We start from the raw sequence: 15,792 nt of genomic DNA, 5'->3' as shown, positions 1-15,792 counted from the left end.
AGAGCAGTTGACAGGATTTCTCCAGAGGACTTGCTTCGGCTATACCTGGTAGATAGCCAGCGCATTTCAATATATAGTAAAATGAGTGATGGTGGTTTCTTTACCATTCCTAACAACCGCCTTTGAAATTTGAGGACAGAGTTATGGACTGCACTCTATGTGTCAAGCAGCAGAGGAGAGCGAGATGGCTATTTTAGTTTTAACCCTGTAGATGACCCACTTCTTGAAGTATTTCTGTTGCCGTTACGAGATGGGCCAGAGCGGTGGTTGCGCATTTGTGCTTGGTCAGGCCTTCACCCAGAGATGGCTCTTTGCCGCTTTCTTTTCTGTGTTCCTCCTTGTATTATAACTTTGAATTGTCTCTCTGTTGTTGCAGTGTGCAGAGGAGTGAATGCCCCATGTTGTGTTAGTGCCTGTCTGCCATGCTGGCCTGTCTGCCAGGACCAGGTGACCTCTCCTTTCAGCTTCTTTCTTACACGCAGATGAACACTGGACTTCAGAAATGTGAGTGACGTTTTGTCTGCAGGATGTGGTTAACTGTTAAATCTGGCTCTGGTACAGCTATGACATAAACATTTAGGATACAGTGGAAAAACTATTTAATGTTAGACTCTTTCTTTTGCTATGCCTTCAAGGCATCCATCAATAAAGGCTCTGAGAAATAGCTGTGGAGGTTCACGTGTGTGCAGCGAGCTCTCCCCCCTTCCTGGCTTTATAAAGGTTAATTTTAACCACAGCAAGATGAAATGCAAGTGAGGTTTCTGTGAGATTCGTGCCTCTTTGCAGAAAGCATTTTGTGCTAAAAGTGTCTCAGCTGACTTGCTTCTTAACGCAACTTTTTCCTGACTCTTCTTCACTTCCATTCGTTTAATTACTCGTAGACACCAATAAAAGTTGGATCAGGCTAATGCAAACCTTTTGAGGTCAGCAGCTCTGTTGTTCTACATACCTGGGGCATATACTGCAAATATTAGTGATCTAGCCCAAATTACTAAAATTCAAAGTTTCCGTCTTCTTTCTGATGTCTCTTTGGTGCCTCTGAAAATATGTCTGCAGAGTACTCTGATAATTCTTTTTTGATAACTTCAGTCATTTTTGTGATAGTTGTACTAGCATTTTTAAGAGGAACTTAAGCTTGAGAATGTAAGTTTACTGGCTAGACATTTTTTTAAATCTTACTCTCTCTCTCCTCTTTATCGCTGAAGTTGCACATTGATTGTTCAGCTGAAATTTCAGGAATACCAAGGCTTCTACATAAGATGTGTGCAACTTGGTTCTTAGGGCTGTGACCTGCCTCTTGTATTTGAAATGTGCACTGGGAGATCTCTGTACCCTCACTTTGCTCTTTAAAACCAAGTAATTTACCCTCCAGTTATAGCTAAAATGGTTATTATGTTAAGACTGGTGGTGCTACTGAATATAGGTAAGATCATTTTCCAATTAAGGGTGACATGCTTAAGTCCTGCCAGAGGTGAATGACACTGTTCACGTACACACCTGTGCTCCCCCACAGCACTTGCATAGCATTTTTGCCGACTCCATGGGCTTGGTAATTGTAACGATGATTTCAGCAATAGTAAAAATCTTTACTCACGACAGGACTTCCTTAGATGGTATGAAACTGGACGTTCCCCTCCTTTCTCTTTTCCATTTCCAGTTTGAGGTTTGCTGACAGAAACGTGCTTTTTCCAAAGGTAGGCTGCTGTGGTGAGAACGTGACTGGGCCCTTGCATTACGCGAAGTTTCTTTGGTGAATCGGAAAGCTTAGTTCTGAAAGCAAATTGTTGAGCTTCGTGTGAGGGTAGCTGTGCACAAATCAGGTATTTGCTAATTACACATTTACGAGGCAGCGTGCTGGTATGTGGGCAGTTACTTAACCTGATGGTACCTGATGCTGTTTGTGAGAACTGCTTATCCCTGTGCTGAAAGCATTGCTGCATCCTGCTTAGTGAAGAGCTTCTGGTACTGCATTTACAAGAATTTAGGACATAAAGTAGCTGGCAGGCACTGGCTGGCAGCGGTAATGCTCAGCTGTTCCAGTTTGTTCTGATTTATATGGAAAATGAAACTGCTCGTGCAGACCTTGCTCCTCACCCCTGCTGCAGATGTGTGTAAGATTAATTGGTGCATTTCTCTCCATACTGTATATGCACAAGTAGTCTAGCCCCTGGCCAAAGGAAAGACGAGTTAATGAGCATTTTTAATGAATGGTGACTTGTGACTTTTGATGGGGGGGTTGGAAGCAGGCTTTAATAATAGCACTGTTGCTTTTAGAAAAGGCACAGAACTCCACATGATAGCCTTTATTCAGACTTACAGTGTTTGTATTAATAATTTTTTAAGAGTAGTTTTCTGGATCAGACTTTTTATTAACACTTAAAAATCCACATTAGCTCACTTTTTTTCTTACTCACTTTCAACTAAGAGGCATTTTTCTTAAAGATGGTCTGTGCAGTAGGAGTTTTGTGGATTAATATGCACATATTTTTTTCCCTTAGAAAAAGATCACTGCAGGACTTCCAATTTCAGTATTTTCTTTGAATTTCAATCGGCATCACAGGAAAGGCTAACCCTGAAATTCATCCTTATCCACGCAGAGGATTTCTCACTGACTCCGTGTTGGTATTCTCTCCTTCCTCCCAGCGACTCCAGTATAAATTTGAGCAGTCAATTGGGATCTGTGTGGCAAGACTGTTCGGGCAGTGCCCACAGTAGTGGTTGGGCCTGGGAGAAAAAGGGTGATTTTTCGTGACAGTGGTGCAAAGTCAAGGTGAAAAGTGGTTCTTGGAGAGCTTTGTGGGAGGGACAAAAGAGGGAAGAGCAGGTTGGGACTGAATATGGGGTCATCAGCTAAAATCGAGTCCTTTCTAGGGATGAGGGCCCTTTCTTTAAAATGTGTAGAGAAACTGCTGCGCTTGAGATTTTTATGCAGAAGACGGGCACAGCTGTTTTTCACTTGTCCCAACGCAGATGCTCTCATTAGGGTAGAATCCTGAAGGCCTGTTTGTATTTTGTGTAATGTTAATGAAAATTTAACCATAGGCAGTTCTAAAAGCAGTGGGTTTTAAAGCCTTAATGTGAAATGCTCTTAAAAGATGTTACATTAGTGCTGAGGTGAGGCAGAGAAATATATCTCATTTCATGATAAAAATAGCTCCAGCGGAGAGACGCGCACAGGAATGTGACCAGATGAATTGGTTGCCACGGGATTTAGCAGGAGTGTGAACTTGCAGCTCACCAATTTATTGGAGTAATTGCTCATCTGCACACTTTACCTTATAGTAAACATGAAATAATTACTTTGCAACAAAAGTAATCTGCCTTGCATTTACCATTAGGTAACTTGTAGAGCTCATCCTGTTGCTTTCTTGATGTATCTTGTTCGTCTGCCGTCCTCCTCACCATTTTACGGCCTGATCCAGAATTCTTGCACTTGTAGTATTTTAATATCAACATTTTCTTTCGGTCTATTCTAGATGGTTTGTCATTCACTTAGTAACTAGGCCTAATTGTTCTTTACTGGTTTGTAGGGTATTTGTATGTGATATGTAGACTCTTGGTCACTCCATAATGCCTTTCTCCTTTCTCCTAATTTTTTGCTACCTTAATTATTCCAGTCATCAAATCTTGCCTGTGGAACTGCTAACAAAGTACATTTTAAGGAGCACCTTGGGGCACTCAGAAATACATCACCTTGGTCAGGCCGAAGTAGAACGGCTGAGTTAGTCCGTAGTAAAAGGGGCGTAATCTTAGCTGTACGCAGAACGGGCTCTGTTTGAAATGGCGGTTGGTTTCAGAAGATCCTGTCCAAGGGATTTAAAATATGGTTTGCCATTTGGTAGGATGCTAAACCTGATGTTGGTGCATCATTTAAGTTTAACTGAGGGGTTATTTTCTCTCGTCAGAGGAAGGAGTTGTGCCACATTCGGGATTATAGATGTGTTGTAACTGATAGCTGCAGCCTGTTCGCACATTGATGTTTTAGCTGCTTTCTAAAAGCTTCCATCGCGGTTCCCGTGTAACAGAAAAATAGATACTTGGGTAAAAAAATATTTAGTGTATCTGTTCAGTGTTTATATTTATCACCTAATTTGCTAATATGCCTATAGAAATGTAAACCAGGCTGGGAAATTTTGATGGTAAAGGTGTCTTAAAGTATCAACTTTTCTTTTATTTGAAAATACAAGCTTTATGTGACAACAGCCATAACTGTAACGTAAACCATAATGCACACACGAGTGGATTCCTTTGTCTGTTATTGATGGTTCTCTGATTCATGGTGAGTTGGGGAAGAGACAGAATTTGATGAGTGTGGGCAATGCTAAAAATAAAGGTTGAGAGTTGATGAAGGCCTTGGCTGTTGAGGCGAGGTAGGACGGGCAGACTCCATCCAGAGGCTCTTCTCTGTGTTAGGAGCATAGCAGCTCGCTCAAAAGGACAGACAGAAACCGCCTGCCTGCAGCAGCAGGTACGGGGATCTTCCGGTTAATATCAAATGAGCGTTGCCTTTGATTAAGGGGAAGGGTGGTACGTGCCAGTGTTTGGACAGCACGGAGAGTAAGACTATAACCGGGACTGTGGCACGTGCTGTGCTAGAGATGCAAGACATCCTGCTTGCAAAGCTTCTTGCTTCACAAAAGATATTTTTATTATTTCTGTAATTATCCCTTCTTTTGATATCCATCCTATTTTCCATTTTTCTGGCCCTTACTTTCTGAAAGTGTGTGCTCGTAGAGCAGTGCTGCTCTCCTTCACCTGTGATGACTGGAAGCTGCAGGATGCAACGAGAGAGAGATGGGTGGTACTCGGTCTTAAGGTGTATTCAGGAGCCTTTTGCAGGCAATTTGCTTAAAAGAATCAGAGGTGGATTTTCAAGAGGAAGGGCTGTTTGCCTGGGAGCATCGAGCTCTTTACTGGAGCATTAGATTTCCTTGGGTCAGGGGGCCAGATGTGGGGCTGGGGTGCTCCTGGGCTCTGGAGGAGCTGGCTGCCACGTTTCCCATTCTCTCAGCACAGCAGCAGATGGCATGGGGATGCTGAAAATTTTCACAAAAAGGATGGGTGGTTTTTTTTCCAGTCAACTGTTTGTAAGGTGGTGGTGGGGAAATCAAGCAAAAGCAAAATCGGATTGTCAAAGCTGCAAGCCATTATTTGAAGATTATAAAATCACTTCTAAAGCAGTAGTCCCATAGGAGTTAAGCAGCAGAGCTGTGGCAGGGGAACGGCTGTACTCTCCGCTTGGAATGCGATTATAGCCAGAGAGGCACAAGCATTTCCCTAGATTTCTGAAGCTGCTGAAGCAGTTCAAGCTTGTGGGCAAGGTAGGTATCTGGTAAATCGGAGTAAGTGAAACCACAACTCCTGTCTCCAGAAGTCTTTTGTCTGTGTCTGGGGAGTGGCATGTTTTTAATCTTGTGGGGTAATCGCGTAATTCTGCTGTGTGGTATGAGGATGCTGTCCCAAGCAAGGTGCCACACTGAAAATTCAGCTGAAGAAATGATTGCAAGCCATAAAATAATGCAAGTGTAGCGTCCTTCCATTTGCTGAACTTGGACTGACAAGGGTTTCCTAATGGACGAAAAGACACTCAAAGTGCTTTCAGATGTCAGCGTCTAGAAAAGAACTCAGATGTAAATGGAGGCTTGAGCTGAAGTGCTTCGTATGGTTCCCACCTCAGCATTACACGGGTTTAATGTTTAATTCATAACTTTCTGATTTCTGAATTACACGGTAAAGATACTGAGAATGGCTTGAAGAGCCATGGGGAGGCAGCCTTAAATTAAGAGAATAGAAACTAACCCACCACCGCAAACCGTAAGAAATATTTCAAGCTGGAGACAATACGATGTTCATAGCACGTTACCTGCTTTCGTCCAACTGTAAACGTACTCTGATCAAAACACCGGTTTCGTTTTGCTCCCCTGGGCAGGTCTTGCCTTAAGCTGAACTGGGGGTTGTGTTGGTCACCAGGTAATAAAGGGAATGAGGTACCTGGTACTCAGTCTGCTGGTCTGGGAAGATGAAGTTCTTGCCTCTTGATTCCTTGGAGATTTTCTACCCTTGTTGTGCAATTTTCTTGCCCTGGGGTTGATCCCTTGCTTACCAGAATCGGTATTGACAAATTTCCTTTCTCCACAGGGGACACTACACAGAAAATGAGATCTGCACAGTATCCTACCCCAGCAGAATTGGATGCTTATGCTAAGAAGGTCGCCAACAATCCACTGACTATAAAAATTTTTCCAAACAGTGTCAAGGTTCCCCAGAGGAAACACATACGCCGTACTGTGAACGGACTTGATACTTCGGGGCAGAGGTACAGTCCTTACCCATCTCAGGCCACCACGAAAACAGGCCTGCTGGCGATAGTCAAATCTCCAGCGAAAGGAATTATCAAAGACTTTGACGGGACACGCACGCGTCTGCTGCCGGAAGCGATGATGAACCCCCCTTCCACACCATACGTTGCACCTAGCACTTTAACCCACCCCCAGGCGCTTGCTCGCCAGCAGGCTCTCCAGCATGCACAGACTTTGCCGCACCCCCAGAGCATACCGCAGCCACAGACTTTGCAGCACCCTCAGGGTATACCACAGCCACAAAGCTTACCGCACCCTCAGGGGATACCGCAGCCGCAGACGCTGCCGCACCCTCAGAATATGCAGCAGCCGCAGGGCTTGCAGCATCCTCAGACCATGGCACACCAGACTCTGCAGCACCCCCCGAATCCTTTGCTGCAGCCAGGTTTACATGGAAGCAGAAAGATGCCGGATGCAGATGCGCCGCCGAATGTGACCGTGTCTACCTCAACCATTCCCCTCTCTATGGCTGCCACCCTGCAGCAGAACCAGCCACCGGACCTGAGCAGCATTGTGCACCAGATTAACCAGTTCTGCCAGGCCAGAGCTGGCATTAGCACTACCTCAGTATGTGAGGGACAGATTGCAAACCCCAGCCCTATAAGTCGCAACCTGCTTATCAATGCAAGTACCAGGGTATCTACTCACAATGTCCCTACACCCATGCCTTCCTGTGTAGTAAACCCTGTAGATCATGCTGCTGCTGCTATTCCTCCTGCCTCTGTTAATGTGCCCATGGTGAATATTAACAGGGTGCCGCCCGCGTACCAGAACGAAATCAAATCGGTTGCGTGGAACCAGCACCAGCTTGCGCATCTGCAGCAAATGTGTGGGGATGCTGCTGGGCCTGCTGGACTCGCAGGGAAGCACCCTCAGAGGGAGATCGCAGGGCAGAGTTTTCCTGGCAAAACTTCAAACTACCCTCAAGAACTGTGCATGGGCCAGTCGTTCACCTTGAAGCCCCCCATCGAGAAGCCTACGCCTTCTCCACCTGTGAATGGGTTGCAGGGACCCTTGCCATATACCAATGGGCACTATTTCCAGCCCATCTGGAATAACATTCTGCCCACACCCAACAGTGACAGCTCTGGGTCCCAGGACCTCGCCATGCCTTTCCACGGGGGACAGCCAGCAGGAGCGCCGCTAGATTGTGCAGGAGGAACTCATTACAGAGCTGGAGCTGGCCCATCCAGCCAGAATAATGTGATGCAGACCATGGATTACCTAAGCGGGGACTTCCAGCAGTCCTGCTTCAGAGATCAGAGCATGGCCGTGCTGGGAAAAGTCCATCGGCCTCCCATGAACCGAGCACCTGAACCAACCGATAGTCGAAATCTTCATATTCAACACCCAGGGTATAGATAGGCTGCAGTCACTTTCACAGACAAAATTATAGGTTTAGTCTTAATTTTAATTAATAAGCAAGGCATTTTTAACTTGCAAACTTGTGTGATCATTATAGTAACCATTGGAAGAAGACATACTGTATATTTAAAAGCTTTGCTTACGTGTTATCTATCTCCTTTATGCATCAAATATTTAACATGCCTTTTGTTTCAAAGAATTTCATTACACTACTTCACGCCACAGCTGTTTCCTCGCCGCAGAATCCCCTTTGTGCAGCTTTTGCCTTCTGCTTAGTAGCTACTCGCTGGACTGATGTTGAGTTGCTGCAGGGTTTCGCAGTTGCATCTGTTCGCCAGCTCCGTCAAGAGCGAGGTAGCGTAGCTGCTTAAATTTCCATCTCAATTTCCTCTGAAGATTAAGAGCAACAGAATTTGTCAGGAAGCAGGGCTTATTTTCAACTCCAAAGCCCATTTCATTAATGCATTAAACATTGACCATTTGCACTGTCTAGAGGCCTATTTAATTGAAAAAGAAGCCTACATTTGAAAAGAGCTAGTAGGGTATGTATTTAGGCATTAATATAGGAAGAAGCTTTTCAGCTGTTTCTTGACGAGACACCTGCATTTATCGTTTAGACTTTGTCCAAAGTCAAAAGTCTCTGGCAGATTTTTCTGACACTTTTTTTTTTTTTTTTTTTTTTGTGGACAGGGTATGGAGGAGGGGGGAATGGTGGTTTTCGGACATAGGCAGCATAGCTGCTGTAGGTAGCTGCCTTTTTTCTGCATCTTATTTCCCTTCCCCGCTCCCCTTTCGCCAGCGTAAGAGCTGACTCTGTACGAACCCCTCGCTGCTAGGAGTCTGGCCGTCCTGACGTGAAGGGAATCCAGACCCATGGACAACTCCAAAAAGGGTTCAGTCACTTCTCCGGTAGCTAGAATTAATTTTCAGGGCGAGGAGACGTAACTCGAGCTCGTCTCCGGTGCAATGAGCGGGCGCACGGGGCATCCTGGCATGGTCCCGTTGCAGCAGCGGCACCGACGGGACAGGAGGAGGTTGATCGGGAGCGAAGCTCCGCTCATGAGCCGCTGTGGGACCCACAGTCCCCTATTCCTCTCCATCAAAGCGCCACAGCAGATTTAATGGAACAATTCTCTCTGGGAATTAGCGAAGCTATTTATAACATCCCTTTTTCCCAGGGTCTCGGTGCCTAATTCTTTCTGTTCCTTTCCCACGTTGCTTCCAGCAGCTAGTGGAGTCGGTGACCGTAGGACACTAACTATTGGGTAACCTCAGCGTCTTGTTCTCCTCAGTGTACCCAAACATACCTTTCCTTTCTAACAGCCGAATTTGTTGTAAGTAGAAAATTCCTCATCTCTGTTAATGAGACTAATACTTGAACATAATGATCACAATCAAGTTTGGAAATTAAAAAAAAAAAAAAAAAAGGAAAAAAAAAAGAAAAAAATTAAAAAAAAAAACAAATGCATTGATTCTTTCTATGTACACTGGCTAAAAATATTGCTCTACACTGTAACTTTTAAGTGTAATATTTCTGTATGAATGTCGCCTGGTAGTGTGGGTTTGAGTAGCATTGTGTATGGGTGAACCCACTGGCCTCTGCCATCCACTGGCCTCCCTCACAGCCCTTTGAAAAACAAAGCCTTAAGTATTTGCTCCTTGAACTTTCCTTAACGAGCATGGTTTAAAAAAAAAAAAATCTTAAGACATCATACAAAATTTAAAAAAGAAAAAAAAAAAAAAGAAAAAAAAAAACAAGTTTTGAAGTGACGTCTTAGTTGGCTAGAGATTCTTAAAAGTTTTTCGTAAATGGAAAAATTAGAAAACATTTATTTGTATTTTTTTAATTTAGACGTGTAGTCCTGGGCTGTAACAAATATTTAGGTTTCAAAGCTTAGCAGAGTACGTTTTCTGACTCCTTGCGTAAGTTAGTACACTTATATCATGTCATTATTTAAATTCTTTCAAGTGTACTATAAACCGTTCTTTAGTGGTAACTCTTTAGCAAAGTTAAGCAATTTGACTAAAGACGGATTAAATTATGTGTTGGCTTGTGTTGCCTTATATTTAAAAAGGAAAAATTGCCTGATTGTGTTATGCCAAATGATAGCAACATGAAGTCCTAATTTATTGTTTATAATCGTATTCCTGCAGTCTTTGTGAAAACTGGTAAATATACATCTATGAAAGAACTAAAAATCCTGAGGCTTTTCATGCAATATTTTTCTGAATACACTCTATTGGAAGCCAAGGTTCGAGTCTGAAGCTGCTTCCCTTCCACTCTCCCCCTCGTCTTCCCCCTCCCGCTCCCCCCAAATCGATCTAGGGCTGTGCTATGACTTTAACCTTTCCTGCCGAGTTAGTTACTGTAAGGTGTTCTGCTACCTGAATACATACCTTTTTACTAAATAAAACATTGGCATCTCCTCTGTTCAGTAGCCTGCTGCAACTCTCAACCCAGACTGTTATTAAAAGCTAATTTTTTTTATTTTTTTTTTCCTCCTGCTCTTCTCCCGGGGTGAGTGGAGTCCCGTGTTGGGGTGTCTGTGGTGGCGGTTCCCGTATCGGGGAGGTGTTTGCGTTATCAGCACGCGGTGAGTTGTTGGGGATTGTTCCGCGCGGGCGGACGCAGGTAGAGCCACGTCCTCTCAGACTTTGCCCCGGTACAGCAGGTTCATCCAGGTGGGACATTGCTTAAAAAATAGGAATTGTTTTACTATTAAAATACACTGGAATACTTCCTTTTGTTCTAGGAGTGAGATTTTTCTTGAAACCACCCGTTTTCACTTCTGCAGCAGCCTGTGGCTGGTGGGCTCTCCTTCCTTCTCCTTCCCGGCTATGTCTTCTCTAAAGAGAGACGCAAACCCCGACCTGCCCCGTCCCCAGTTGAGAGCCAACGCCGAATACGCTGCCTGGCGCGGCGATCCAGACGGGGCCCTGTCCCTCACCGAGGTGACAAAAGGGACGAGCAGCCGAGGCGTGAGCCTGGTGGTCCGGTGTGTGGCAGGAGGTGTCCTCTCCTGGAAGCGTTGGTCCACGTGCAGTTTTAGTTCGTGCTCTGCCTGGTGCAGAAATAAGAGTGACCCAAAGGCCAGGGACACACCTTCCCTCTCCCGGGGACCCCGATGGCCACCTGCCTTTGGGCTCCTGTCCCAGCGCTCAGCTTGCCTTTCTGTCTGTCTTTTCGTCTGTGGGTCGGTGCCTTCCTGACCTCTGACTCCGGCACAAGGTCCCCTGATGGATCCTGGGCACTTGCAGGTGCCGGTTCTGCTCCTTGAGGATAAACTAAGATATTTCCAGATGATTTCCTGAACTATTTACGCTGCATATCAGCACTGAAATCTCTTCCCTTTACCGTACCACACCGATTTAGCAGAATGTCGTTATTCTAATGGTTCCTGCCATCTCCTCTGCCAGCCGGAGGTGGACATTGGATAGATCCTAGGAGGGATAAACCCGAAAGTGCTGTAAACCCTTCCAGGAGGAAGCTTCCATCTCTGGCGTGTCTTGTCTTTCCAGCAGAAGCTTTGAAGCTGTTAAATCGCAAGCCCAGTTTGTTACAACCCAAAGTTAACATTTTTATGAAGACACTTGTGAATTTTCTTTAAGCTTTCGGTGTGAAAGATGTCTCTGCGGGACGCGGCCTCTCCCGTGGAAACCGAACAGAAATGTTTGCTGGGCCTCACTGGGGAGAGACCTGGGAATTGCTGCTGTATTTCATTAAACCACAGACTGATTATAAACGCTGCTGCTTATGTGCTACGGGTATGAACTAGAATTTTTTTTTATTTTTTTTTTTAATTTTTTTTTGTCTGCAGGAAAAATAAAAAGCAAAAAAAAAAAAAAAAAGAGAGAGAGAAGGAGAGACCCTTCTGCTGGTTTGACGGAGCGCGAGCGCCTGGGGCGTGCGTGGCCCTGGGCAGCAGCACGGGGTGGGCGCTTGTCCCAAAGGGAATTTGGGGAAGGGTCTCCCTGGGTTCCCGGGGTACGACTGCGTCGGGCGCAGCCTGGCTGCCCTTCTCCGATAAGAGCATCCAGAAGGTTTGGGAAAACAGAAGATACAAAATCTCCGCATTGGAAAGGTGATGAAATAATTAATAAAAAGAGGAGGAGGAGGAGGGGAGGATTTAAGTCCCATCGAGGTGAACTCAAGAGGGATTTTTATGACGTCTGCGAGGGTTAGGGCTGTCCCTAAAGCTCCGCTTTCCCTGTCCGGGAGAGAAACCTCTTGAGGAGACAGGGCTGCTCCAAAAGCTGGACCTGGAAGCTGCTGCCCCTTCAAAGTGCTGACCTAATAGCGCGTGCGATTAACTCGGAGTTTTCCTTATTAATATAATACTAAATACAAAATTTTAAAGGGGATTCGTAACATTTCTAGACCCCTCCTGGAAGAGAGGAGCCGTGAGGGATTTCTCCCCTTTACAGTGATCGTAATTTAATCTGCTTTCATCTCTGAGAACGACACAACAACTCAAACCCCGTCTCCTCTGCGCTTGCTGCAACCATCCGAGCGTCAAAATCCCTCCGATGATTCCCAAACTAATACCTTTCATACCGTTCCCGGTGTTCCCCAGATACTAAGAAACGTATTCAGTTCCCGCATGCTTTTCCAGGGATTTGGGCTAAAGCGGGCAGCTTAGCCCCGCAGAGCTCAGCTGGAAGAGCTCTGTTTGCCCTCCGGCACTGCCGCATCCCGGCTCCAGCATCCAGAAACACCATCCCGAGAGCGGCCGCTCCGTCCACCTTCCCCGGGGAGCCGGAGCTGCGGGATCCTCCTCTCCTTTCATCGCTGGAGCTCCCTCGGTATCTGGTGTCTTCATCTGTCCCTGTCCCCCTCCCAACAGAAGGAATCCCTTCCGCAAAGCTTCTTCGGGAGACTTTTCCATCGTCTTCACAGCGAGTTAGACCTGTTTATCGGAGCGAAGATCCGGAGCGATAATGAGCCAGCGGGGACTTCGGCGTGAGCAGCTGCTGCCTCCGCCAAGGAGTTCCTGCAGCCGCAACCAAGCTGAAGGCTTCTGGCAGATGGCAGAGTAAGATCCAGCCTTTTAAAACTTCTCCTTTAGGGCCAAATAGGGTTTTTCTTCCAAAGATTTAATTGCTGTGGTTGGTCTTTCCCCGCTACGCTGAGCTCACCGTACCCGGGGAGGTGGTAGGAGGACGCCAAGGTTGAGTTTGACCCAAGGTAGGCGGCGCGCCCAGATGTTCTCTGCCGAAAACCGTCGTCTCGCGGTGGAGGCCCTTTGGAGAGGAGAAACGGCTGCAAAAAATCGGGGATGAAGAAAGTCCCGCTCGATGCCGGGGGGGTCCTGGAGGGTCCCACGGGGGTGGAGGAGCCAAAGGAAAGGGGCAGGTTGGAGTCGGGTTGGGGACTCGTGTTGGACGTCCTCCAACAACAGCCGCCTTTCGGATGCTCTTCCAATGCTCAACAAGCCCAAATTGCGATAAAATTACTGGAGTGTTTTCTCTCATTAATTTTAAGTTAATTTCAAGGCAATCGGGTACAAGCCGTTAATTCAGCGGGGATGGCCGCTCGCCTGAGGGCTGCCCGGGAAACGGCATGGGGAAAAAGGGCACCGAGATTTAAACGGTCCCACTGTAAAACCCTCCCCTTCGCCCCCTCCTCAAACCCTTCGCTCCCGGGGAGGCAAAGGGCTGGGGGGGGTTGGGGGGGGGAGCCCGGACAGGGTTTTAATAAAGGCCGTGAAGAGCAAATTTGTCGTGCGTTTTTTTTTTTTTTCTCCTGATGAATTTTCTTCGATTTATGGGGCATTTAAAGGGCATTTAATGACACTTTCTGTCCCGGAGCATCCTGTGCCACACCGGGGCGGTGGCTCCATGGAGCCGGGATCGAGCTGGCAGGTTCTGGCCTTTCAGAATAAATCCTCAAACCAACAAGTTTCCAGGAAGTTTTATTTTTAAACTTGAGATTTGAGGCTAAATTTAGCAGCGCATCGATTTTTGGTGGGTTTTTTTTTTTTTTGGTTTGTGGTTTTTTTGGGTTTTTTTTTTCCCTCCCTCTCCTCCATGAATATTAAGAGCATCACCTCCCGCTTCACGGCCCGGCTCGGGGGGGGGGGGGGGGGGTGTGGCATTTATTTTTTCCCACCCCGATTTTACGCAAACGCGGGAAAGTCAAGAGGTGCTTGAAGCTCCTGTGACATTTCCAACCCCGGCACCGCGGGGAGAGAAGGTGGGGGGGGTGGAAAATAAACCCGGGGAGCCGAGGAGGGTGACCCTGCGGTGTCACTGTCCCGGCTCCCCAGGTTTATTCCCCCCCCCACCCCCCCCGTGGCTTCTCGTGGTGGGTTTTTCAACGAGCACGGACAGGAGACGCCGCGCAGGCCTTCACCACAGTAGCTGAAGCTTTTAGCTCATAAATAATATAGAGTTTTGTTTTGTGGTGGTTTTTTTTTAAGGTAATTTTTTTGGCGGGGGGGGCAACAAGAGGCTGCCAACACCCTGCTGTACGGGCTGGCCGTGGGACCAGGCCAGGGCCTGTACGGCGGCTGTGTGTATGTGCCCGCACGTTAACGGCTAACTAACATGGAGATAATAAATACACGCTACAGAATATATGTAAAATATATATAAAAATATATATAATCAAATATAGACCATATAAAAAATTATATAAATATCTAATCATAAATATAGTATATAATAAATAGAACATGTAGATATATTTAAAAAAAAAACTACATATAAATCTCTTTTATATATATGTGTGTGTGTGTGTGTGAGAGTGTATATATACACACACACAGCTATACACACACACACACACACACAAAAATATATATATATATATATATATATATATATAAAAAATCTATGCAGGTCAGGCGTTGGCTGATGCTTTACCCTTATCGTAGCTCAGCTCCCATCAGCCTTAACCAGGCAAAAAAAGCGAGTTAAGGCTCTTTAGGAGAGAAAAAAAAAAAAAAAAAAAAAAAAAAAAGCTGAAAAGAGGGAAATGTGCTGTAGAGCAGCCGGGTTTGGCGGCAGCGGGTGCCTCCGGGGTGTGTGGGGGGGCTGGGTGTCACAGAGCCACGGCAGGGGCTGGGTCCTGCCCGGGGTGATGACCCCCCTCCCCCCCCCCGCCCGCCCGCCGTCCTCCTCCCCGGCGCGGTGCGGGAGCGGCCCCGCAAACACCGCGCGGCGGCGCCGCAGAGCCGAGCCCAGCACCGGCGGCGGGCGGGCTCCGGGACGGCAGCGGGGGCCGGGAACGGGCATCAGTATGGGCTGGCACTGGGCATCAACAGGGGCTGGCATTCGGCACCAGTACGGGCTGGCACTGGGCACCAGTACGGGCAAGGTCTGGGCATCAGTGGGGCGGGCACTGGGCACCAACAGGGGCTGGCATTCGGCACCAGTATGGGCTGGCACTGGGCACCAGTACGGGCTGGGATTCAGCACCAGAACAGGCTGATACTGGGCATCAGAATTGGCTGTCATGGGCCACCAGTTTGTGTGGGCACTGGGCACCAGTATGGACTTGCATTTTGCTCCAGCGTAGGGCTGGCAGCAAGGAACAGTATGGGCTTACACTGGGCACCAGTATGGGCAAGAACTGGGCATCAGTAGGGGCTGGCACTGGGCACCGGTATAAGGCTGATACTGGGCACCAGTACAGGTTGGTGTGGGGCATCAGAACAGGCTGGCACTGGGCACCAGTTTGGAGGGCACTGGGCACCAGTATGGGCTTGCATTCGGCTCCAGTGTAGGACTGGCAATGGCCACCAGTATGGGCTGGCGCTGAGCACCAGTACAGGCTGGCAACGGGCTATACTGGGCACCAGTATAGGGACGGCGCTGAGCACCAGTACAGGCTGGCAACGGGCTATACTGGGCACCAGTATAGGGACGGCACTGAGCACCAGTACAGGCTGGCAACGGGCTATACTGGGCACCAGTATAGGGACGGCACTGGGCACCAGTACAGGCTGGCAACGGGCTATACTGGGCACCAGTATAGGGACGGCACTGGGCACCAGTACAGCCTGGCAACGGGCTATACTGGGCACCAGTATAGGGATGGCACTGGGCACCAGTACAGGCTCATGCT

General features: G+C 47.2%; 1 protein-coding gene across 8 annotated transcripts in view; it reads left to right on the top strand.

Moving 5' to 3' along the window:
• Positions 1-14,208, top strand: part of FAM222B (family with sequence similarity 222 member B) — a 40,628-nt gene extending 26,420 nt beyond the window's left edge. Inside the window, exons 2-5 of one of the 8 annotated variants that reach the window (XR_012588350.1) lie at positions 377-504; positions 6,139-7,714; positions 10,253-10,406; positions 11,543-11,677. Coding sequence is in view for 6 of the 8 variants with exons in the window: in XM_074594857.1 (XP_074450958.1) it covers positions 423-504; positions 6,139-7,714; positions 10,253-10,318; positions 10,478-10,934 (2,181 nt within the window). In the remaining 2 variants the exon portion in view is untranslated. The other 7 variants (XR_012588351.1, XM_074594859.1, XM_074594857.1 and 4 more) reach the window with 7 other exon arrangements.
• Positions 14,209-15,792: the final 1,584 nt, after the last annotated feature.

This window comes from Larus michahellis, chromosome 7 (genome assembly GCF_964199755.1).
Source record: "Larus michahellis chromosome 7, bLarMic1.1, whole genome shotgun sequence".
NCBI lineage: Eukaryota > Metazoa > Chordata > Aves > Charadriiformes > Laridae > Larus > Larus michahellis.
Note: the sequence above shows the minus strand (reverse complement) of the source record. Positions and strands in the feature narration are given on the sequence as shown.